Source organism: Scyliorhinus canicula, chromosome 1 (genome assembly GCF_902713615.1).
Source record: "Scyliorhinus canicula chromosome 1, sScyCan1.1, whole genome shotgun sequence".
NCBI lineage: Eukaryota > Metazoa > Chordata > Chondrichthyes > Carcharhiniformes > Scyliorhinidae > Scyliorhinus > Scyliorhinus canicula.
Window position 1 is genome coordinate 102,029,855 of NC_052146.1, and position 26,140 is coordinate 102,055,994.

The 26,140-nt window shown below is 46.7% G+C and overlaps 1 protein-coding gene across 1 annotated transcript in view; it reads right to left on the reverse strand.

Annotated features, from left to right (window-relative positions):
• LOC119975744 (eyes absent homolog 3-like) overlaps positions 1 to 26,140 on the reverse strand; it is a 170,251-nt gene that overhangs the window by 23,442 nt on the left and 120,669 nt on the right. The window contains exons 14-18 of the mRNA XM_038815946.1: positions 21,558 to 21,616; positions 19,308 to 19,468; positions 19,066 to 19,180; positions 18,358 to 18,479; positions 284 to 384 (exon numbers count right to left, since the gene is read on the reverse strand). Coding sequence (XP_038671874.1) covers positions 284 to 384; positions 18,358 to 18,479; positions 19,066 to 19,180; positions 19,308 to 19,468; positions 21,558 to 21,616 — 558 coding nt within the window. The remainder of the gene's footprint in view (positions 1 to 283; positions 385 to 18,357; positions 18,480 to 19,065; positions 19,181 to 19,307; positions 19,469 to 21,557; positions 21,617 to 26,140) is intronic.

A 26,140-nucleotide genomic window follows, 5' to 3' on the forward strand; every position in this document is an offset into this window, starting at 1 on the left:
TAAAACTAGTGCCATTCTGAAGAACATCCCAAAATATAAGCATACATTACAACACTTTCAAACGAACATTACAACACTTACAAACGAACGTTACAACACTTTCAAACGATCGTAGCCAATCTTTTGCTGAACCCTAACCCCGGTCAACTATTCCATCTTTTTCTGGTTTCTGGCACTTATCCTTTTATTTGTGTTGTTACATTGTGTCTTCTGCTTTTGTATCAAGCCTTTGTCAATCGTGCAGGATGTACGTTCACTGCAAAACATTCCAAGTTGAGCTTACCCGTTTAGCTGCATGCTTCTCATCCTGGCCATTCCCAATGACTACATATGTAACTTCCTTCGCAAATCTGGACACAATGCGTTCAAAACAGCTTTCTTTGCCTGGAAAAAACAAATGCATCTCATTGATTTTTATGGTCCAGTTAAGATGTCTAAACTGGCAAGCAAAATAGATTAAACTTCAAGTTAATGAACAATGCAGGTAGGCAGAGTGCATATTTACTAGGTGGTTTTAAACAACAAAGGCACTCAATGTAATGAAATAAGCCAACAAAATCTTTTTCTAATTTTCAATATGGCAAACTTATCCAAATTGCAATCCACATTTTTGAAAATGTTTCACTGAAGCAAAAAATCAATGGCTCATGCTAAGAACAACAGTGTATTCACTTCTTCCAAACAATACCAACCTGAAGTCAAAGTCAAATAAGTTTAATTTACAATGCCGATATAGAACATAGAACAGTACAGCACAGAACAGGCCCTTCGGCCCTCAATGTTGTGCTGAGCCATGATCACCCTACTCAAACCCACGTATCCACCCTATACCCGTAACACTACAACATCCCCATTAACCTTACTTTCATTAGGACACTACGGGCAATTTAGCATGGCCAATCCACCTAACCCGCACATCTTTGGACTGTGGGAGGAAACCGGAGCACCCGGAGGAAACCCACGCACACAGGGGGAGGACGTGCAGACTTCACACAGACAGTGACCCAGCCGGGAATCAAACCTGGGACCCTGGAGCTGTGAAGCATTTATGCTAACCACCATGCTACCCTGATATGTTTTATGTCATGGAAATGTCACTTTAAGAAATGTTTGTCTGCTCAAGTGGCTGCAGTGATGTCAGAGTGTGGGTGCAGCTGAGTTCTGGCTCTGCTTTTTAGTTGAGGAAAAGCTTGGGTGTGTCTGTGTATTTTGGTTTTGTTTTAGTGTTGGAGCTGAAGCCAGCCAAAGAAGGTGTAATTTCGATCTCTCTGCCATCTAAAGACTATCTCGAGATCATTTGGTGAATTCAGAGTGATAACTGCTCTCAGTAGAGAATTTATACCTGATGTGCTTCTGTAAAAAGGATTTCTGTCTTATGGATGTTAAAAGTAAAGTTTAAGGATTACTTAGAGTGTTGTATTCTTTGGGGTGGTGTATTTGAATTGATGGGTGCTAAGGTGCTCACTGTATGTTTAAAAAGGTTAACTCGAATTCCGTTGGCGGCCATGGAGGAATAGGTCGCATATTTGATAGCTCCTGCCTGTGATGAACTTTTGGACCTTTCCCCCCCATTTTTTTCTGGATTTTATGGGATAAATCGATGAAGAGTGAGACAATGAGGAGAAATCCCCCCTCCAATGTATGGAGAATTGGACCAACAGTGGCCGTGTGAGACGACAAAGTCCAACAAGGAAGATGCGAGCAGAGCTTGCAACGTGGGAAAGAATGGCGGAGAATAAGGGCCGTGGGGAGACGGCACAATGGTCGATGGAGCAGCTGGTGAAGTTTTTTAAAGATTGCTTCACCAAGCTTAAGAAGGACACGCTGGACCCAATCAGGGCTTCGATTGATCAGGTGGTGCAGAATCAAGAGACCCATGGACGAGCGATTCAGGAGGTGGAGAAAAAGGTGTCCGAGTATGAGGAATACATAACCGTGCTGGAGACCAAGGTGAAGATGATGAACGTCCGCCAGAAAAGAATGCAGGAGAAGCTGGGGAACCTGGAGAACAGGTCCAGGAGGCAGAATCTGAGAATCATCGGCCTCCCTGAAGGCAGTGAGGGATTGGATGCGAGGGTTATGTGACGGACATGCTGGAGATGTTGATGGGGGCTGAAGCATTCCCTCGGCCCCTGGAAGTGGATAGAGCGCACAGAGCCCTCGTGAAGAAGCCCCGAGTGAACGAGCCACCGAGGGCAATGGTGGTACGTTTACACCGATTTCTGGACAAGGAACACATTCTGTGGTGGGCCAAGAAAGAACGGAGCAGCAAGTGGGAGAATTGTGAGCTGCGCATTTATCAGGACCTGGGCATGGATTTGGTCAAGAGGCGAGCTGGGTTTAATGGGGCAAAAACGGCCCTCTTTAAGAAGGGGGTGAAGTTCGGGATGTTGTACCCAGCCTGTCTGTGAGTCACGCATGAGGAACAGGACTTCTGCTTTGAAACACCGGATGATGTATGGACTTTTATCAAAGAAAAAAGACTGGAGGTGAACTAAAAGACACTGAAGCCTTGGAGAGTACTGCAGTGATGATGTATTGTGCTGGGTTGTATAAGTAGTGTTATGTGTAATAAAAGGCTGTTTTGATGGCTAAAGTTAACCTTGTCTTACAGGGAGCTGGTTAGATGGGGGTGGTTTCTGAGGCTGTTTTTTTTTCTTCATCTGTGGTTGTTTTTTCACTGTTTTTTCTGATGTTTGTTTACTGGGAAATGTGATGCTTTGAATATGTTTGTCCAAGTGGGGGAGAAGGGAGAGAACAATGGTGAGACAGAATGCTTGGTGCCATGGGCGAATGCTATCAAGTCAGCTTGGGTCAGCTGACTCACGGAAACACAGTGGGGGGGGGGGCGAGCAGGTGTTAAGCTGGAGCTTAATATGGGGGGTTGGGTTTCTAGTGCTGTTGCTAGAGGGAGGGAGAGGTGGTGGGAGATGCTTTGCTGACAGGGGAGGAACTGTTACTAGGGGACAAATGGGAGGTTGGGTATGGCGAATGCCGGGGTGGGGGGTGGGGGGGGGGGGGGGGGTGGGGCTCGAAGAGGCCAGGGGCGCAAGCTGAAGGCTGGCCTAAAAAGGGTGATGGCTAGTCAGCAGGGGGAGGGGGGCAGGAAGCACCCCAACCAGACTAATTACATGGAACGTCAGAGGGCTGAATGGGCCGGTCAAGAGGGCTCGTGTGTTTGCCCATTTGAGGGGGCTAAAGGCGGACGTGGCAATGTTACAAGAGACACACCTAAAGGTTATAGACCAGACTAGATTGAGAAAGGGATGGGTTGCCAAGTATTCCACTCAGGGCTGGACTCAAAGACCAGGGGGGTAGCGACCTTGATCAATAAACGAGTGGCATTCGAGGCAGGAAGAATCGCATCAGACAAGGGGGTTAGGTACATAATGGTGAGTGGGAAGCTGGAAGGTGTGCGGGTGGTACTCGTGAACATATATGCTCCGAATTGGGACGATGTGGAATTTATGAGGTGGGTGTTAGGTAAGATCCCAGACTTGGAGTCACATAACCTGATTATGGGAGGAGATTTTAACAGTCACTGATCCGGAATTGGACCAGTCAAAATCCAAGACAGAGAGGATGCCAGCCGCAGCAAAGGAATTGAAGGGGTTTATGGATCAGATGGGGGGAGTAGACCCATGGAGGTTTGCACGGCCAAGGGCGAAGGAGTTTTCTTTTTTCTCCCATGTCCATAAGGTATACTCTCGCATTGACTTTTTTGTTCCAAGGCGGACGCTAATACCCGGTGGTGGATACTAAGTACTCGGCAATCGCAGTGTCGGATCATGCCCCACATTGGGTGGATCTATGGGTTAGTGTGGAAAGAGGGCAAAGCCCGCTGTGGAAACTGGATGTGGGGTTGCTAGCGGACAAAGTGATCTGTGGGCGGGTGAACAAGTCCATCCAGAACTACCTGGAAACAAATGATACGGGGAAGGTCTCTGCAGCGACGGTTTGGGAAGCTTTGAAGGCAGTGGTTGGAGGGGAATTAATCTCGATATGGGCCCACAGAGAAAGGTGGAACGGGCTGAGAAGGATAGGTTAGTGGAGGAGATACTCCAGGTGGACAGGAGATACTTGGAGGCCCAAGACGCGGGGCTACTGAGGGAGCGGCGGAGGTTACAGGCGGAGTTTGGGCTGTTGACCACAGGGAACGCGGTGGAACAGTTGAGGAAGGCAAGGGGGGCGATTTATGAGTACGGGGAAAAGGCAAGCAGAATGTTAGCGCACCAGCTCAGAAAAAGGGAGGCGGCCAGGGAGATAGGGAGAATAAAGAATGGAGGTGGGAATACTGCCCTGGACCCAGTGGGGGTGAATGAGGTGTTTAAGGACTTTTACAGTAAATTATATGAGTCGGAACCCCGGCGGGTGTGGAGGGGATGAGGCAGTTTTTGGATCAGTTGAGGTTCCCGAGGGTTGATGAGGACTAGTGGAAGGGCTGGGAGCCCCAATTGAGATTGAGGAAATAATCGAGGGGCTGGAGAGCATGCAGTTGGGCAAGGCCACGGGGCCTGACGGCTACCCGGTGGAATTAGAACATAGAACAGTACAGCACAGAACAGGCCCTTCGGCCCTCGATGTTGTGCCGAGCAATGATCACCCTACTCAAACCCGCATATCCACCCTATACCCGTAACCCAACAACCCCCCCCTTAAACTTACTTTTTAGGACACTACGGGCAATTTAGCATGGCCAATCCACCTAACCCGCACATCTTTGGACTGTGGGAGGAAACCGGAGCACCCGGAAGAAACCCACGCACACACGGGGAGGACGTGCAGACTCCGCACAGACAGTGAACCAGCCGGGAATCGAACCTAGGACCCTGGAGCTGTGAAGCATTTAAAGGAGTCCTCCCCCCAACAATGTCGCAGGCCTCGATTTCACTGATCCTGAAACGGGAGAAGGATCTGGAGCAATGCGGGTCATACAGGCAAATTTCTCTACTGAATGTGGACGCCAAACTGCTAGCCAAGATACTGGCCACAAGAATAGAGGATTGTGTCCCGGGGGTGATAGGGGAAGATCAGACGGGATTTGTAAAGGGCAGGCAACTCAAGGCCAATGTTCGAAGGCTTTTAAATGCTATTATGATGCCCTCAGAAGGAGAGGAGGTGGAGGTGGTGGTAGCGATGGATGCGGAGAAGGCTTTCGATCGGATGGAGTGGGATGACCTGTGGGAGGCGCTGGGAAGGTTTGGGTTTGGTGAGGGCTTCAATGACTGGGTGCGGTTGCTCTATCAGGCACCAGTAGCGAGTGTGCGTACGAACCAGGTGAGGTCGGGTATTTTAAACTACACCAAGGGACGAGTCAAGGGTGCCTCCTCTCCCCGCTACTGTTTGCTCTCACCATAGAGCCAATGGCCATGGCGTTAAGAGCCTCAAGGAACTGGGAAGGGCTGGTTCGGGAGGGGGGGAGGGGGTTGGGGGGGGGGGGGGGGGGGTTTGGGGGGGGGGGGGGGTGGAGCACCGGATCTCGCTTTACGCAGATGACCTGCTCTTGTATATTTCAGACCCGTTGGAGGGGATGGGGGAAGTAATGCGAATCCTGGGGGAATTTGGCAATTTTTCGGGGTATAAATTGAACATGGGGAAAAGCGAGATGTTCGCGATCCAGGCAAGAGGGCAGGAGAAGAGATTGGGAGAGCTGCTGCTTAGAATGGTAGGAAAGAGCTTTCGATATCTGGGAATCCGGGTGGCCCGGAAATGGGAGGTACTACACAAGTTAAACCTATCCCGGCTTGTAGAACAAATGAAAGGGGACTTTAAGAGATGGGACTTGCTCCCGCTATCACTGGCGGGGAGGGTACAGACTGTGAAAATGACAGTCCTCCTCATATTTCTGTTTGTCTTTCAGTGCCTCCCCATCTTCATCCCAAGGGCCTTTTTCAAGCGGGTGAATAATGTTATTTCGGGCTTTGTGTGGACGGGTAAAACCCCGCAAGTGAAAAAAGTGTTGCTGGAGCGCAGTCGGGGGATATGGTGGGTTGGCGCTACTGATCTTCAGTAACTACTACTGGGCAGCTAATATAGCCATGATTAGCAAGTGGGTAGTGGGGGAGGGGTCGGTATGGGAGCGGATGGAGGCGGCGTCATGTAAAGACGCAAGTTTGGGAGCATTGATAACGGCACCTCTTCTGTTCTCGCCGGCCCGATACTCCACAAGTCACTCATTACTGTGAGTGGTATCCCCTGCCTGGCAAACGTCTCTTTGCAGGCTTTGATGACTGACTTGGACGTGAGGTCCAACAGTTTCACCACTTCCGGGTAACTGGAGAAGTAGTCGACCAAGAGCACGTAGTCACGCCCATTGGTGTGAAAGAGGTCTATCCCCACTTTAGACCACGGAGAGGTCACAATCTCGTGCTGTTGCAGGGTTTCCTTGGGCTGAGCCGTTTGAAACTTCTGACAGGTTGTGCAGTTGAGGACCGTGTCAGCAATGTCCTGGTTGATGCCCAGCCAATAAACCGCCTCCTGAGGTCTGCGTCGACATTTTGCGACCCCAAGGTGACCCTCATGGATCTGTCCGAGCACCATAGCTTGCATGCTTTGAGGAATGACGATCCTATCTAGTTTAAGAAGGATTCCCTCAACAACATTTAACTCGTCGTTAACGTTAAAGAACTGGGGACATTGCCCTTTAGCATAGGGCTAAATCGCTGGCTTTGAAAGCAGACCAAGGCAGGCCAGCAGCACGGTTCAATTCCCGTAACAACCTCCCCGAACAGCTGCTGGAATGTGGCGACTAGGGGCTTTTCACAGTAACTTCATTGAGGCCTACTTGTGACAATAAGTGGTTTTCATTTCATTTTATTTAATTTTGCCAGCCATGGGCGAGGTGTTGCATCACGCGCTGCAGTAGAGGATTTTTGGCAGTTTCTTCGCGTATTTGGACCACTCGTTCATCAGTGGCTGGGAGGTTGCTGGCACACAACTGCACCTGTGCCTCTATGTGGCAGACAAAGTCGCCCTGTTCACACGGCGTGGTGATGGATCGGGATAGGGCATCCGCGATGATCAGTTCCTTACCCAGTGTGTAGACAAGTTTGAAGTTATGTTGCCGGAGACGAAGAAGAATTCGCTGTAGCCGAGGTGACGTCATTTAAATCCTCCTGGATTATGTGGACTAACGGCCTGTGGTCTGTTTCCACCGTGAACTTTGGCAGGCCATATACGTAGTCATGAAACTTGGCTATTCCTGTCAGGAGACCCAAGCACTCCTTTTCGATCTGGGCATACCGTTGCTCAGTCAGCATCATGGCCCTGGAGGTGTATGCCACTGGAGCCCAGGACGAGGAGTTGTCTCGCTGGAAGAGGACCGCCCCAATCCGTCCTGGCTTGCGTCTGTGGATATCTTGGTATCCTTGGTTGGGTCAAAGAACGCCAGTACTGGGGCTGTGGTGAGCTTCGCCTTCAGCTGAAGCCACTCCTTTTCATGTGCGGGCAGCCTCTGGAACACTGTTGACTTATTTACGAAATGCTGGAGGGCCGTGGTGTGGGCTGCCATATTGGGAATGAATTTCCCAAGAAAATTTACCATCCCGAGGAAGCGGAGGACCGCCTTCTTGTCCTCCGAAGTCTTCATGGCATTGATCGCCAGCACCTTGTCGGCGTCAGGTTGCACACCCTGCTGTGAAATATGGTCACCCAAGAAACTTGATAGCGGATCGACCAAATGAGCATTTGGCCCTGTTGAGCTGGAGGCCATTTTCATGAATCCGCTGGAAGACCAGTTTGGGCGGGCAATGTGATCCTCGGGCGTTGTGGACCAGATGATCACATCGTCTACATAGACTCGCACCCCCTCGATGCCCTCCATCATTTGCTCCATAATGGGATGAAATACTTCGGAAGCTGATATGATACCGAAAGTTTGTAGCAATAGCGGCCAAACGGAGTGTTAAACGTGCACAGTTTCCGACTGGACATATCCAGCTGTATTTGCCGGAAGCCACAGGAGGCGTCCAGCTTGGTAAAGAATTTGGCATGAGCCATCTCACTGGTTAACTCTTCAAGCTTCGGGATCGGTAGTGCTCTCGCATGATATTGCGGTTCAGGTCTTTGGGATCAATGCAAATGCGGAGTTCACCAGAGGTTTCTTTTATGCAGACCATGGAGCTGACCCAGTCTGTTGGTTCCGTGACCTTTGAGATGATGCCCTGGTCTTGGAGGTCTTGTAGCTGCTTTTTCAGATGATCCTTGAGAGGAGCTGGCACCCGGCATGGTGCATGGATCACTGGGGTGGTGTTGGGCTTGAGCAATATCTTGTAGCGATATGGGAGCGTGCCCATTCCATCAAACACATTGTGGTATTGCGTGAGAATGTTGTCTATTCACATCTGGAGATTCACATCGGGCGAGGCAGTAGCCGGTGTCGAGGACATGGTGTGGACTCGCTGGACCAGATTCAGGAGCTTGCAGGCACGAGCACCGAGCAGGGATGCCTTGTCAGGCCGGACGATCTCGAATCATAATGTTGCCTTGATTGCCTTGTGAGATACCCCTAGCTGACACGATCCACTGGCAGCTATGGCATTGCCATTGTAGTCAACGAGCTGGCAGGCTGGTGGAAGAATGCTTGGTTGGGCACGGATGCTGTCGAGATCTAACTGTGATATGAGGTTCGCAGACGCGCCGGTGTCCAGTTTAAATCGGATGCGAGCCTGGTTGACTGTGAGGACAGCACACCACTCGTCGTCAGGATCCACATTGAGGATCGAAAGGCGGTTTGCAGGTGCGGTGGAGACCAGCTCGCGTGTGGTTATGATGCCCACCTGATATGGAGACTTGAGGCAGTCAGCATCGGGGTCTGTTGGGCTGTCGGGATCAGAGTCCTGCTTGCCTTGTTGTACCAAGTACTTCTGCACCGCAGCTGGGATCACTGGCTGATGATCGGTGGAGCGGACCTGCAGAAGGCCGCGTAGTGGCCAGACTTCCCACACTGTAACATCGCCGTCCTTTGGCTGGACATTGCCGCTTTAAATGGGTGGAGCCACAATTTGGACACGTCATGACGCTGACATCAGCGCGTTCCGTGCTCCATTGCGCATGCGTAGTGCGGTCGGCCGACGTACGCACCTGCACATTAGGGTTTTCGGCCTCGCAGTCATGTAATTATGACTTGATGGCTGATTCCATGATCCGGGATCAGATCGTTTTCAGGGTCCACTCCGACTCCCTGCGGCAGCAGCTCCTCAAAATCAAACAGTTGACCCTCTCCGTCGCTATCGAGACGTGCGTCGTGGCGCGCATACGTAGGGACCCGGGAAAAGCACGCGCAATGGCCATTCTCCTCGATGCTCAGGCCTTGCATTTTTGCAATGGCCTGCACCCGTTCTGCCTCGTGGGAGGCCAGTTTTGCAGTTTCTGCCAACCTGATGTGGGAGTAACGATTCTTGGCGTGCTCATGGACAAGGCACGTCTCGATAGCGACGGAGAGGGTCAACTGTTTGATTTTGAGGAGCTGCTGCCGCAGGGAGTTGGAGTGGACCCTGAAAACGATCTGATCCCGGATCATGGAATCAGCCGTCGAGTCATAATTACATGACTGCGCCAGGATGCGGAGATGGGTCAGGAAGGACTGAAAAGATTCATCCTTACCCTGAAGCCGCTGTTGGAAGATGTACCGTTCAAAGCTCTCATTCACCTCAACGTCGCAGTGGCTGTCGAATTTTAGCAGAACTGTCTTGAACTTTGTCTTGTCTTCGCCATCGGCAAACGTAAGCAAGTTGTAGATATGGATGGCGTGATCCCCCACAGTCGACAGGAATAGCGTGATCTTCCTGGCATCCGATGCTGCCTCAAGGTCGGAGGCCTCGATATACAGGAGGAACTTTTGCTTGAAGATTTTCTAATTGGCGGCGAGGTGCCGAAGATGCGAAGCTGCGGAGGAGGCTGGATGTTTTCCATTTCGCTGGATGGCTGCTTGCTGGTCATTGCAGATTCACTCGAGGTAGATTCGTTAGGATTGATAGCACTCTGGTACCATGATGTGATCAGCAGGTTGGTTCGATGTTGACTGCAACTGGATGCAGTGAAGCTAGAAACAGACGTCTGACACAGGAGATAATCCAACACTGTTTTATTTAACTAGTGGACTGCTGTACATGTTCAGCTGCAGGTTGACACTCTACTAATTTAACTGATGACCTCTTACTGGCTTGACCAGACTTACTAGCTACCACATGGTGATAGTGCTCACTAGCTGGTGCACTCTGACTGTCTCAGTAGCTGGGTCCTGAGAGAGGGAGAGTCTTAATGCCCTGTGGGCTTTATAGTGGTGGTGTCCTGTCTGGTGATTGGTTGTTCTGTGTTGTGTGTTCATTGGTCATCCTGTGTGTCAGTCACTGCCTGTCTGCATCTCATTATATACATGAGTAGATATTATGACAGGTATTACTGATTCAAACAAAGCTGGTAGGTGGAGCTAGTGAAGTGTTTGCATCACTACCGGAGGAAGTATCTGGGACGGATGAGGAGGTGAAAAATCCATCTTGGGTGCATATGAACTCCAGACAAAGGTTTAGAAATTTAAGGAAAGAATTTGGTCAAACCTACATGGAGTTTGAAAGGACCAAACAAAGTAATTTTGATAGGTGGATAACGGCTTTGAAAATAGAGCAAACGTATGAAGCTCTCAGAGAAATTATACTTTTGGAGGAGTTTAAAAATTAAAATTAAATTGGAAAACGAGGATGTTCTTAAAAATTGGGATAAATTGTTGAGTTATCTTCCAGAGGAAAAACGGACTGACCTTGATATCACAAGGGCAAGTTTGTGGAAACAAGTTGGGAAGTACTAAAATGCCTACACATGATGTAGATGTGGGAAGTGCTGCTCCAATCAATATTAAAAACAAGACCACAGACCAGCTCCAGAAATTCAGGAGCAGCAACAACTCAGGCGAAGACTGGCCTGCAACCCCAACAACCACTGACTGCAACGACGGACGCCAGGCTACAGTACACCGCCCCCCCCCCCCCCCCCCCCCCCCGCCCGCCCCAATGCATCCCTGCCGATTTCACGGGCCCAGTACGGACCAGGGCAGCTTTCTCAGCCCTACAATTGTGCAACAGTTTGTGAGCACCATCGGTATGCTGGGGAACATTCAACGGTTGGAACAACCAACTGTATAGACTCTGGACTCTGAGACTGGTAAATCTACTTTTTTTTTAAACAAATGGGGTTTAAAATTGCATTGATTAATGTGCGAAGCATTAAAGACACTTCATCGTGCATAGCCACACTCAGTTACCTAGCCAACGTTAAAGCCGACCGACTGTTCCTGCAGGAGTGTGTAATTCCGCAACTCAGCAACTACAGATGCTGATCGAGCTGGTGGTTCCACGGGCCATCCATCTGGTCAGGAGGAAACGATTGTCGTTCCTTCGGCCTGGGTATTCTGCTGCGGGGAGGCAACTTCACCATCTCCGATGTTAAGGAGGTGGTGGGCGGACACCTCCTCGTAGCAGATGTCAAATCCCAAACGCCCCTCTCAGACTCATTAATGTGTACGCCCTGGCAGCAAAGAGTGAGCAGCTGGCAGTCCTCCCACTGCTGTTGGCCACTTCAAAGCCGGTCATTCTGGGCGGTGACTTCAACTTCATCATTGATGCGGCTGGACGATACGGCAGAGCCGACAGCAAACAAGACGCTACGTCCAGACTCCTGATGGAAACGGTAAAAGACGGCAAGCTGCTCGACGTCTTCAGCAACCCTGCAGATGGAGCTCAGCATAGATACACATAGTCACAGCCAGACGGGTCCATCTGCTCCAGGATAGACTTTTTCTTTGTGTCCCGTGCTTTCATGGTCAGGTCCACCGACGTCAAGCCGGTGTTCTTCCTTGACCATTGTCTCCTACTGGCCGACTGCCACCTGCAGGAAAACCAGGGGGCGGGCAGGGACATGGAAGCTGACTGTGAAACTGTTGACTCCAGAGAACCTCGAGGAACTCAAAAGGGGTTACAAAGGTTGTAGAACCGTGAAACCCCTCTTTGAGTCTCCATATCTCTGGTGGGAAGCAATCAAGGGGAACATCAAAAGGTTTTTCATTCTCAAAGGTGTTCAAAAAGTAAGAGAGAGATGAGGGGCCATGTCCAGACTCCAGAAAAGTATGCAGAATTTACTTCAGCTGCAGTCAATTGGGGTTGATGTCAAGGAGGATCTTCAAGAGATGAAGAGCCAGCAAGCCTCGCTCTATACTTTGGAGGCCTCCAAGGTTATCTTCCGTTTCAGAGTCCGCTCCGTGGAGCAGCCTGAAACGTGCTTGCGCTTCTTCTTCCAAAAGGTGAACAGAGTGATCAGCAGTCTGAAGGAGGAAGATGGCTCTGAAAAGTCATCGTAGTCTGACATCCTGAGGATCAGCAAATCCTTTTATGCCGGACTGTATGATCTGAAGCCAACAGATAGCACGGCTTCCCAGACCTTCCTGTCGTCTATCACGGAGGTCTTGGAAGACAGCGAGCGGGCAAGCCTAGATAAACCGCTAACTCTGGATGAGCTGACAAAGGCCGTCAAGTCCTTTAAAACGAGTAAATCTCCCGGAAGCGGTGGCTTACCGGCTGAGTTGTATTCGACTCTGTGGGACTGGATGGGCCCAGACCTGCTAGAAGTGTACGAGAGTATGCTTCTGGATGGCAGCATGTCAGAATCCACGAGGAAAGGCATCATCACCCTTATCTACTAGCAGAAGGGGGAAAGGGAAGAAATTCGAAATTGGCGACCCATTTCACTGTTGAATGTGGATTATAAAATTCTAGCCAAGGTCATCGCCAAGTCTGCTCTGGAGTCGGTGATCCACCCTGACCAGGCCTGTGCTGTACCCGGCAGGAAGATCTCTGACAGCCTCGTGCTACTCAGGGATACGATTGCCTACGTGCAGGACAGGAGGGTGGACACCGGCCTCATCAGCCTTGACCAGGAGAAGGCTTTTGACAGAATATCGCACACCTACATGATGGATGTGCTTTCCAAAATGGGGTTTGGGGAGGGAATTCTCAATTGGATCCAACTGCTCAACACAAACATCTGTAGCATAGTCTCAATCAATGGGTGGGAATCAGAAAGTGTCCAGATCAAATCTGGAGTCAGGCAGGGCTGCCCCCTCTCCTCTGCCCTGCTTGTGTGCTGCATTGAACCTTTTGCCGAGTCCATCAGGAAGGATCCGTGTATAAGAGGAGTGACGATCCCAGGCAGCGGAGGCGCTCAAGTCAAGGCCTCCCTGTACATGGACGGCGTTGCCGTCTTCTGCTCGGATCCCATGTTGGTATGCAGGCTCTTGAACACCTGTGACCAGTTTGAATTGGCCTCGGGAGCCAAGGTAAACCGTGGCAAGAGCGAGGCCATGTTCATTGGTAACTCGGCCGACCGGTTCTTTGTCCCCTTCACCGTTAGGTCAGATTACGTGAAGGTGCTGGGGATATGGTTCGGAGCGGCTGGGGTGTGCACCAAAAACTGGGAGGAGTGCATAGCCAAGATAAGACAGAAACTGGGCTTGTGGGAGCAATGCTCCCTCTCCATTGCGGGCAGAACCCTGGTCATCAGGTGTGAGGTCCTCTTGGTGTTGCTGTATGTGGCGCAGGTCTGGCCCATTAACCGACCCTACGCCGCTGCAGTCACCCGAGCCATCTTTAAGTTCATCTGGAGATCCAAGATGGACCGTGTCCGAAGGGACACCATGTATAAATCTCTGTATAAGGGAGGGAGAAGCGTACCCAACATCTCCCTCATCCTGATGGCCACCTTTGTGTGCAGCTGCATCAAGCTGTGCATGGACTCCTGGTACGCAAACACCAAGTGTCACGACATACTGAGGTTCTACCTATCCCCGGTGTTACAAAGGATGGGCCTGGCCTCATTGCCGCGGAGCGCTCCAAGTAGTTGGACCGTACTGTATCACCTGTCCGTCATGAAAAATGTTTTTCAGAAAAACACCTTTGACCACAAGGCAACGAAGGAGTGGTCAGCACGCAATGTCCTCAAGGCCCTTAGGGAAATGGAGACTGTGGAGGATGTTGGATGGTTCCCTGAGCAGACTGTCAGAGTCATCTGGCAGAACGCCTCATCACCAGAACTGTCAAACAAGCACCAAGACCTAGCTTGGCTGGTGGTGAGAAGGTCCCTCCCTGTCAGATTCTTCATATACACTCGAAGTCTCAGCACCGTCGCACGCTGCCCTTGGAGTGTCTGCGGGGGAGATGAGACGGTCACCCACCTCCTTGTGAAATGTGCCTTTGCAAAGAAGGTCTGGAAAGAGATGCAGTGGTATTTGTCAAGGTTCATCTCGAGCAGCTCTGTGACACAGGACTCTGTGCTCTACGGACTGTTTCCAGAGACACACACCAAGACAAACATCAACTGCTGCTGGAAGGTCATCAACTCGGTAAAAGACGCTCTTTGGTCTGCCCGTAACTTGCTGAACTTCCAGTGCAAAGAATTGTCTTCGACCGAATGTTGCAGACTGGCACATTCCAAGGTCCGGGACTACGTGCTGAGGAACGCACTCAAGCTTGGGACAGCTGCCACCAAGGTGCAATGGGGAAAGGCCACTGTGTAAATGTACACCGAGGGGCTGGTAACCGTGTAAAAGCCCTTGGTCTGGGTCATTAACACTCCAATGTACAAAAGCGTTGAAAGAAACATGACGATGTAAATACTTAAGAAAGAATTGTAAAGTAAACAGGGATATGTGTGGAATGTCATCCCAATTGAATGCAAGAAAGTCAAGTGAATATGTAACTTTGATCAAATGTACAGTCATAACAATTTAAAATGTTCTGTAATGTTTATTAAAGATTTTAATGAATAAAGTATATTTTTGGGGGAAAAAAGTGCTGTTCCAATCAAACAACATCCATATAGATGTAACCCTTTAAAATTGGTACAGGTTAACAAAGAGATTGAAAGTATGCTTAAAAATAGCATAATTTCAGAGGTTGCAGCCAATGGAGCTCACCCATGGTGATGGTACCAAAACCGGATGGTACCCAATGGTTGTGTTGGACTATAGAAAGGTTACTGCAGTTACAAGAATGGACTCTTATCCTATCCCATGCTTGAAGGATTGCATTGAGAAGGTGGGACAATCAGCTTTCATTTCCAAATTGTATTTACTCAAAGGTTACTGGCAGGTACCTTTATCCGAAAGGGTGAAGGAGATTTCAGCTTTTGTGACTCCAGGTGGTATATACCAATTCAAATTTATGCCATTTGGCATGAAAAACGCCCCAGCCACATTTCAACGGTTAACCAGCAAAGTCGTTTCAGGATTACTTAATTGTGCGGTATACATCGACGATCTGGTAATTTTTAGCCAGACATCGACAGAACATTTAAAAAATCTGATGGAATTATTTGATCGACTTCAGGCGGCGGGTTTGGTGATAAACCTCGCCAAAAGTGAATTTGGAAAAGCCCAAGTCACTTTCCTTGGCCATACAATCAGACAGGGTCGAATGGTCCCTTGGGATGTGAAAACAAAAGTTATTGGGGAGTTTCTGATACCTTCGACAAGTCGGGAAATAATGCGATTTCTGGGTATGAGTGGATTTTACCGGAAATTTTTACTGCATTTTAGCAGTGTGGTCGCTCCACTGACGGACTTGCTGAAGAAGCGTAGCAAATTCTAGTGGATATTGGAGTGTCAACAGGCATTTGACGGCCTGAAGGCTGTGTTAACCACTGCTCCTGTGTTAGTCATCCCAAATTATACCAAACAATTCAAAGTGGCTGTTGATGCGAGTGATGTAGGCATAGGTGCGGTGTTTCTACAAGACGATGACGAAGGGCTAGAGCTACTTCACCAGGCGAAGTATTCCACGATTGAGAAGGAGACTTTGAGTTTGGTGCTGGCTTTGCAACATTTTCAAATTTATGTGACCAGCACTCCGTCTGACACAATTATCTACACTGATCATAATCCACCTGACGTTTTTGGCACAATTCCGGAATAACAATGCCAGATTGTTTTGATGGAGTTTATTGTTACAGCCATTTCATTAAAAAATAATACATGTGGTAGGATGGGAAAACGTGATAGCCAATGCTTTGTCAAGAGTGTGATGAAGAGTTACAGGAAGAAGAACTGAGATGGACTATGTTATTATGCCTGTTTGCATGTGTTGTTTTTTAAACAGAAAAGTATATTTACTGTGTGCATTTCTTAAAGGAAAATGAAAAGGTGAAAAATGAAACCATCTTGAAGATGATGGTTTCTTTTTTTACTTTGGGGAAGGTGTCATGGGAATGTCACTTTAAGAAATGTCTGCTCAAGTGGCTGCAGTGATGTCAGAGTGTGGGTGGAGCTGAGCTCTGGCTCTGCTTTTTAGTTTCGCTTTAGTGTTGGAACTGAAGCCAGCCAAAGAAGGTGTAATTTCGATCTCTCTGCCATCTAAAGACTATCTCTTGATCATTTGGTGAATTCAGAGTGATAACTGCTTTCAGTAGAGAATTCCATTCTCCGCCCCTGCGCTGATCACGATTTTGCCGTGGAGTCTCGGAGAAGCCACCCCTTATCTGTCACTGTGCACATAGGATATGCTCTAATCTGGCCAGTGAGTCAATAGTCAATGCACCAGCAGATGCAGCATGCATCAAGTGCTGTACACGATAGGCAGTTTGGCTTCCTATGGGTAGCACAGTGGCACAGCGGTTAGTACTGCTGCCTCACAGCCCCAGCTCCTGGGTTCAAGTCTAAATCTCAGGTGACTTTGTGGAGTTTGCATGTTCTCCTTGTGCCTGCGTGGGTTTCCTCCAGGTGCTCCGGTTTTCTACCAGAGTCCAAAGATGTGCAGGTTATGTGGATTGGCCATGCTAAATTGCCCTTAGTGTCCAAAAGATTAGGTTGGTTTACTGGGTTACGAGGATAGGGTAGAGGCATGAGATTAAGCAGGTTCCTTTTTCCAAGGGCCGGTGCAGATTTAAAGGGCGGAATGGCCTCCTTCTGCACTGTAAATTCTATGATTCTATGTCTCTCAAGACAGCAGCACATGCACCTTGGAGTCAGACACCCAAATGAGAACTTGATTGACATGATGCCAGAATTGTTATGATGGAAAAATTGTGAAGTGACTTCCTCGGCTCAACTATGAAATGAAAATCGCTTATTGTCACGAGTAGGCTTCAATGAAGTTACTGTGAAAAGCCCCTAGTCGCCACATTCCGGCGCGTACAGGCATGAGACTAGAAAACCCCAGAATAGAATTATATTTCTCTGTTAGATATCCTTGGCAGTTTTAGGCATGCCATTGTGCCCAATGTGAGTCATTTTAAGATTGGCCAGACTAATTTTACTGAGATGTTTTTAGCAGCTTTCCAAGACATCCAACAGTCTGAGCCAGATTCAAATTCATGGCCCACATATTAACTGAGTTGCCCTGTCCTATGCAGTTCACTTTGTTGGACTATTTGGTATTGATAACTATAATGAGACTAAATGCAAGTCTGAACAAAATATAATCTAAAAAAACAGCTATTTTCATCGCCAGCAGTAGCTTACTTAAATAATGTTCTCCACACCCAAGATTTCTTTGAACGAACTTGAGCCAATTCACTTGAAACTTTATCACTAACAAAATGACAAAAGCAACCAATCAAAAACTTATTCCAACAGCTGCTAGAAGATCAGAATTACCCGATGAAAAGTTTAGTAAGTCAGTGATACTTTGGAACATAATACCAGTTGCTGGGATAATCAAATGTGTTGACAAGCCAATTAACTGCAAACTACTTTTCTGGAACATATATTGACAGATGTTGTAAATATAGGGTCATACAAGCGCTAATACAGGAATCATTAACAATAGGGCAGGTTATTGGAAGTCAGAAAAAGACCCACAGAAGCTGATGCCCTGTCACCAACACGCAGCAGCAGCCATGTACAATCTACAACCTGCACTGCAGCACTCATCAACGCTCCTTAGGTAGCATCTTACAACCCACAACCACCACCATTGAGAAGGACAAGGGCAGCGCGCTGCGACACATGGGAAGGCCAGCACCTGTTGATAATTATTTTCCTGCCACCAAACATTAAGCCAAGTAAACATACAGGTGGGGTGCTTCCAGGTCCCCATCCAAGTTATACCATGATTAGTTGTAAAAGTTTACACAACAGTGACATGCTTAAAATATTCTATATATCGATGCTACTTGGAAGTGTTACCGGAATTTCCATCAGAATAAACTCATAAGACAACATCAATTCCAATTTATATCAGGCTTTCTTTACAACAATTTGTGAAGTTTGAAAAATATTACGCAACTAGTCATGCAAGTGGAGGTTATTTGATTATCTATTTGAAAATTATCCAAAGACAATAACAAAATAACATTGAAACCAAACCCCTTTCTTACCTATTTTTGTGGCACTGTAAATGTTTTCAATAGGGAAAATGTCACCCAGTCCATACAGCAACACTTTAGCCAGAGCTGGAACTAGTTGTGTTGTGGTGACAAGGATGTTAACACAGTTTCTTCTGGAATTAAAAAAAAGCTCCAACTAGTCTTTATTTCTCTAAACATATATTATCCTTTTTTCCCTGTCTTTTGAATCTTTTTTGTGATCAAGCTGAAATCAGTCATTTTCTCTTGTAGCTTCAACATCTTGTTCCCTTTTCATGTCAGCCATCCTTGAGTTCTTTCCACCAAGATTATTGATGCTTGAATGTGGGTAGTTTTGTATATGGGGTCAACTGCCTACTAGAAACTAGACTGAAAGCTTCAAATTAATCTAAGTTTACGAACAGCAGACAGATTTCAGCCAATTTTTCCACTTAAAATAACAGATAGAAAATTATATGCAGCATTTGCCCAAATTCCCAATCTGCATTTATGGCAGGAAAGGCTTCCCAAGTATGTAAAGGCAGCAAATTTAATTTCAGTTTATACCTTAAACATGCTTCCAAACAGAGTTTATTTAAATCTGAATGGGCTTTTATTTGAAAACCTAATCACTTGTTCAGATGTAGAATGTAGTACAACGATGAGCAGAACGATGAAATAAACAGTTGGCAAAATTCCAAAACCTTTAATTTTATGCCTATTATGAATCAATTCCGCTACCTTGACTGGATTAGCAATAGTGATTTCAGTGCAGTTGCTAGCCAGGAGTCAGTTAAAATTTCGACATCAGCTCTTAATTTCTGTAAGGAATCTTTCTTGGCTGGGTTGAGCAACTCTGTTGAAACAATAAAGTGACACTTGTTCATTTTTCTTAGCCTCTTTAGCAATGATTTTTGTGGAGTGGAAAAATAATTTTCAAGGCAGCTACTCAGTTACACAGAACTTTGTTGTAAGAAACTTACCTCCAACATTTGTACTGTATGTGTTGTACGTTTCTTTCACACGTCGATATCGAAAGGCCAGCTTTCTCATCCAATCAATACCTCCCTGCACACCACATCCTGAGGAAAGGCTCGGACCAGACACTGATCCATGAAAACCATCAGTGGCAAAGTTGTAGTTCCTAAAACCAGAGAGAAAAAAATAGCTTCCTACAAGATCTTGGTTAAATGTAAAAAAGAAACTTGAATTAATCAACAAAGCATACACAAAGCTGTATGATGCACTGGAACAGGAGTGGGCCTTTCAGTCCTTTGAACCTGTTCCGTTGATCATTTAGGTCATGGCTGATATTTATCTTAACTTCATCTCCTATCTTAGTATCCTTACAATGCAGAAGGAGGCCATTTGGCCCATCGAGTCTGCACCAACCCTCTGAAAGAGTATCCTACCTAAGCCCACTCCTCTACTCTCTCCCTATCACTTCACCTAACCTGCACATCTTTGGACACAAAGGGGAAATTTTAGCATGGCCAACCCGCCTAACCTTGATTCCAGAATTCCTAATGCTCTTACCTAGCAAAAAATCATCAATGCTCGTTTTAAAGTTTTACTTGACCCCCCAGCCTCAAGAGCTTTTTTCAGGAAAAGAGTTCACATTTCCACTAATCTGGGGCGGCGCCGAAGCGGTTGGCACCACGTCGACTGGCGCAAAAACCGGCACCAGCGGCCTTTCAGGCCCACCGCCCGGCGCCGGTGCTGGCCGAAAGGCCTTCGCCAGTTCGTGCATGCGCCGGTGGTGACGTCACCACCGGCGCATGCGCGCTGGGGGATTCTCTTCTGCCTCCGCCATGGCGGAGGCCGTAGCGGCGGCGGAAGAGAAAGAGTGCCCCCACAGCACTGGCCCGTCCACCGATTGGTGGGCCCCAATCGCGGGCCTGGTCACCGTGGCGGCACCCCCCGGGGTCCGGTCGCCCCGCGCCCCCCCAGGACTGCGGGGGCCCGCTCGCACCGCCGATCCCGCCGCCACCAGAGATGGTTCAAACCTCGGCGGCGGGAGAGGCCTCCCAGCGGTGGGACTTCGGCCCATCGCGGGCCGGAGAATCGCCGCAGGCGGCTCGCCGCTCGACGTGACGCGATTCCCGCCCCCGCCAATTGCCGAGTGGTGGAGAATTTCTGCCACAGCAGGGGCGGGATTTTCGGCGGCCCCGGGCGATTCTCCGACCCTGCTAGGGGTCAGAGAATTTTGCCCCTTTTTTGTGAAGAAATTTAAAATTTAAAAAGGGGGAGCAATGTGAAGAACCAGCCTCAGATGATTATCAATTTCAACTATAACATTACATTCAAACATACAAATGAACATATGAATTAGCAGGAGGTGGCCCTTGGCCCGTCGAGACTGCTCCACCATTCATTAAGACCAAGGTTGATCTGATTGTAAATTCACTTGCACACCTACCCCCGATAACCTTTGACCCGCCTACCCCTGATAACGTTTCACCCCCTTGTTTATCAAGAATTTATCTTCCTCTGCCTTTAAAATATTCAAAGGCTTTGCTTTCACCACCTTTTGTGGAAGATGAGTTCCAAAGACACACAACACTCAAAAAAATTCTCCCCTGTCTGAAACGACTGACCCCTTATTTTTAATGGGTGACCCCGAGTATTAGATTCAGAAGGGGAAACATCTTTGTTACATTGACCCTGTCAGATCCTTCAGGATCTTGTATGTTTCAATCAAGTCATCTCTTACTCTTCTGAACTCCAGCACTTGCCTGTCCAACCTCTTCTCATTAGGTACTTCACCCAATCCTGGTATTAGTTTAGTAAACCTTCTCTGAACTGCTTCCAACATATTTACATCCTTCCATAAATAAGGCGACCAATATGACATTCTCTCTTAGAACATAAATAATAATAATAATCTTTATTCGTATCACAAGTAGGTTTACATTAACAATGCATTGAAGTTACTGTAAAAATTCCCTAGTCGCTATGTTTCGGCGCCTGTTCGGGTACACAGAGGGAGAATTCAGAGTGTCCAATTGACCTAACAAGCACTTCTTTCAGAACTTGTGGGAGGAAACCGGAGCATCCGGAGGAACCCCACGCAGACAGGGGGAGGACGTGCAGACTCTGCACAGACAGTGACCCAAGCCGAGAATCAAACCCGGGTCCCTCATGCTGTGAAGCAATAGTGCTAACCACTGTGCTATCGCGCCACCCCAATGCACATAGCATAAGACTTCAAACTGAAATATAAAATTGATTACGTTAAGTCTTGTCCATTGTCATCAGCTGCAACATCTTCCACATGAACCTGATTGCACTTCTATAGAATAAGCAAGGCAAAAATCATTAACGTGGAGTTATACAGCGATGTCAAGTTTTGACTTCTAGTCTTCACATTAACATTAGAGGCCAAACAGTGAGACAATCACAAATAACCCACGAGATTCTGGACATACTTCCCCAGTATGCAAATTATTCTCCCCAGTTTAGGAATCGGTTGAAAAGTGGTCCTTTGTTAGCCTTCAAAGAACTGGATTACAGAAACAGATGAAAAAAGCAGACTACTAAGTGATTACTGTTAAAATGTGAATTATTTGGAATACAATGTTTACAGATGGTCAAAATATCACAATATTCCTAACAGTCATGAGTAAGTACAAGGTCTTATTTCGAATTGACTTTCCATGTTCATTCTCTATGTGCCCTGAAAATGCAGTCTTTACTCAGCATGAACTGAATAATCAAGAGGATATTTGAAAACCAGCACTGATCCATAACCTATCATTCTGTAGCAGAAGATGTTAGCACAAAATAGATCTGCAACATTTTCCAAATAATTTTTTCTCTCTTTGTGCTTCATTCATCAACTTCTAATAGCTAAATTTGACTTCAAAGCTGTTATGGAGACTTGAACATAAATCTTTTTTGTTGTAAAACATTTTATTAAGGTATTTATAATTTTATAATAATGACTGTCATGTGAGAGTACCTTTAAGAAATGGATGTTTATAAAATAAGTATAGTGGGTGTACCTTTAAGAAATGGGTGTTTATTATTGCAGTGATGTCAGAGTGTGGGTGGAGCTGGGCTGTCTGTCTGCTTTTATTTTTGCTTTGGGCTGTCTGCTACAGGTTGTGCTTCAGTTTCATTTTGAGAGCTGGATAGCTGCAGTCACAGTAAGAAGGTGTATTAGTCTCTCTCTGCAACCTAAAGACTGTCTCCAGATCCTTTGGTGATTTAAAAATAATACCTGTTTCTGTAGAGAAGTTAAACCTGATATATTTCTGTGAAAAGGCTTTTTTTGTCTCCTGGATGTTGCAAGGAAAGATTAAGAATTCTTTATAGAGTACTGTATTCTTTGGGGGATTTACTGGTGTTGATAGTTGTTAAGATGTTTACTGTGGGCTTATAAAGTGTTAACTGGTTTCATAAATAAACATTGTTTTAATTTAAAAGTACTGTAGATCTCTGTTGCATCACACCCGCAGAGTAGGCCCGTGTGCTCCCCATAACCACAATCTATTAAATGCTGTGGGTCAGGTGACAACCATTATACACTTTGGGGTCCTCTAAACCCTGGCCCGTAACAAATTGGGGCTCGTCCGGGATAAAAGTCTATCTATTGAGTTGACTTTGTGATCTTAAAGACAGTGAGGGGTGAGCATATTGTGGTTGCTTTTCAGGTGTGGTATTCTAGTTTAAGTGGGGAGTGTGTTGTGGACAATGGCTCTTCCAGAGGCACTGAAGTTGTTTGGGGTGGAGATGGTCACACACACTACCTTACGAACAGAGACTAAAAACAGGCTTTTAGATTTGGCAAAAATATTGCAGTTAACATTATCTGACAGAATAAGAAAAGAACAGGTACTTACTGTGGTAGCTGAGCATTTAAAATTGCCTGAGATACAGTCTGGCTCACTGGAAATTGCAAAGATCCAGTTACAGATGAAGCAACTTGAACATTAAAAAGAATTAAAGCAGCTTGAATACGCAATGAGAGAAAAAGAAAGAGAAAGGGAGAAACAGATCAGGGAAAAAGAAAAGGAGAAGAAAGAAACAAATAAAGAATAGCAGACAAAAGTAAAGAGAAAGGGAGGTGCAGATCAGGGAAAAAGTAAAAGAGAGAGAGGAAAGGGAAAAAAGAGAGAGGATAGGGAAAAAGAGAGAGAGAGGAAAGGGAAAAAGAGAGAGTTTGAACTTCAGAAAATGGCCATGAAATATGACAGTCAGTGAAAATTGGTGGACGTAAAGGGAAACGTACAGGATGAAGATAGTGAGAAAGAGCATCATAGTCGAAGGCTTGGTGGGGATCTATTTAAATTTGTCCAAGCATTGCCAGGGTTTGATGAGAAGCAGGTAGAAGCCTTTTTCATTTCATTTGAGAAGGTGGCTAAACAAATGAAATGGCCACCGGACATGTGGGGATTACTGATTCAAACAAAGCTTGTAGGTAGGGCTAGTGAAGTGTTTGCATCACTACCGGAGGAGGTATCTGGGACGTATGACGAGGTGAAAAAAATCCACCTTGGGTGCATATGAACTAGTGCCTGAAGCCTACAGACAGAGGTTTAGAAATTTAAGGAAATAACCTGGTCAAACCTACATGGAATTTGAAAGGATCAAACAGAGTAATTTTGATAGGTGGATAAGGACTTCGAAAATAGAGCAAATGTATGAAGCTCTCAGAGAAATTATATGTTTGGAGGAGTTTAAAACTTCAATTCCTGATGTAGTGAGAACTCATGTGGAAGAACAGAGGGTTACAACTGCGAGGTTAGAAGCAGAAATGGCAGATGATTATGAATTAGTTCATAAATCAAAGCTTGGTTTCCGACATCAGTTTCAGCCTGTGAGGGACAGAAACTGGGGACATGAGAAATACTCAAGTGGTAAAGGTGATCTGATGGGAGATAATAAGGTGGGTGTACCTAAGATTAAAAAAGAAATCCAGGAGGGTGAAAGAGACATAAAAAGTTTCAAATGTTTTCACTGTAAGAAACTAGGCCATATAAAGTCACAGTGTTGGTGGTGGAAGAAAAGCACTGGGAAGGCTGATGGTAAAACGGGATAAGACAGTTGGGTTTGTTAAAGTGGTAAAGGAAAGCCCAAGTGAAGCGAAGGAGGTGCAAAAGATTGTACAGCCTGATCAAGAGGTGATTGATAAGAAGGTGCCAGATCTCTTTAAATAATTTATTTGTGTGGGTAAAGTTTACTCATGTGTATCAGGAGGAGAAGGTAAAGAAGTCACAATTTTAAGAGATACAGGAGCTAGTCAATCTTTAAATGAAATGAAAATCGCTTATTGTCACGAGTAGGCTTCAATGAAGTTACTGTGAAAAGCCCCTAGTCGCCACTTTCCGGCACCTGTCCGGGGAGGCTGGTACGGGAATCGAACCGTGCTGCTGGCCTGCTTGGTCTGCTTTAAAAGCCAGCGATTTAGCCTTGTGAGCTAAACCAGCCCGTTGTGGTAAGAGATGAGGAGTTATGTAGTTTGGGAAGAATACTGCCAGAAAAAGTGGTAATATGTGGAATTCAGGTGAGAAGAGTAGTGTTCCATTGTCTCCAGTAAGGTTGGAAAGTCTAGTGAAGAGTGGTGAAGTGGTTGTAGGAGTAATAGAGAAACTATCTTGTCCAGGAATACAGTTTGCCTTGGATAATGATATAGCTGGATCGCAGGTGGGATTGATGCCTACTGTGGTTGATAAGCCAGTGGAAAATCCGAAAACTGAAGTGTTGAAGGACGGGTATCCTAGGATTTTTGCGGATTGTGTAGTAACCAGGTCAAAAAGTCACAGGTTAAGACAAGAGGAGAAATCAAAGAGTGAAGATAAAGTTGAAGTGCAATTATACGAAACGATTTTTGATCAGAGGGTTGAAAAAAAACAAGAACACGTGGAGGATGAGGCGGATAGTTTTAGTTCAGGAGTTACAACAGAAAGATGTAGAAATAAAACAGATGCATTAGAAAGCATACACGGAAGAGGAATCTGAGTGTATACCAGAGTGTTATTACCGTAAAAGTGATGTTTTGATGATAAAATGAAGACCTTTACATATGTAGGTGGATGAAAAGTGTGCAGAAGTTCATCAAGTGGTATTGCCGGTAGGGTATAGAAAGAAGGTGTTGCGAGTAGCACATGAGGTACCAGTGGGAGGTCATTTGGGAGTAAGGAAAACTCAAGCTCTCACTGTCCACCCTATCTAATCCTCTGATCATCTTGTATGCCTCAGTTAAGTCACCTCTTAACCTTCTTCTCTCTAACGAAAACAGCCTCAAGTCCCTCAGCCTTTCCTCATAAGATCTTCCGTCCATACCAGGCAACATCCTGGTAAATCTCCTCTGCACCCTTTCCAATGCTTCCACATCCTTCCCATAATGCGGCGACCAGAACTGCACGCAATACTCCAAATGCGGCCGCTCCAGAGTTTTGTACAGCTGCAACATGACCTCATGGCTCCGAAACGCAATCCCTCTACCAATAAAAGCTAACACACCCGATGCCTTCTTAACAACCCTATGAAACTGGGTGGCAACTTTCAGGGATCTATGTACATGGATACCGAGATCTCTCTGCTCATCCACACTACCAAGAATCTTACCATTAGCCCAGTACTCTGTCTTCATGGTACTCCTTCCAAAATGAATCTCCTCACATTTTTCTGCATTAAACTCCATTTGCCACCTCTCAGCCAAGCTCTGCAGCTTATCTATGTCCCTCTGTAACCTGCAATATCCTTCCGCACTGTCCACAATTCCACCGACTTCAGTGTCATCTGCAAATTTACTCACCCATCCTTCTACGCCCTCCTCCAGATCATTTATAAAAATGACAAACAGCAGTGG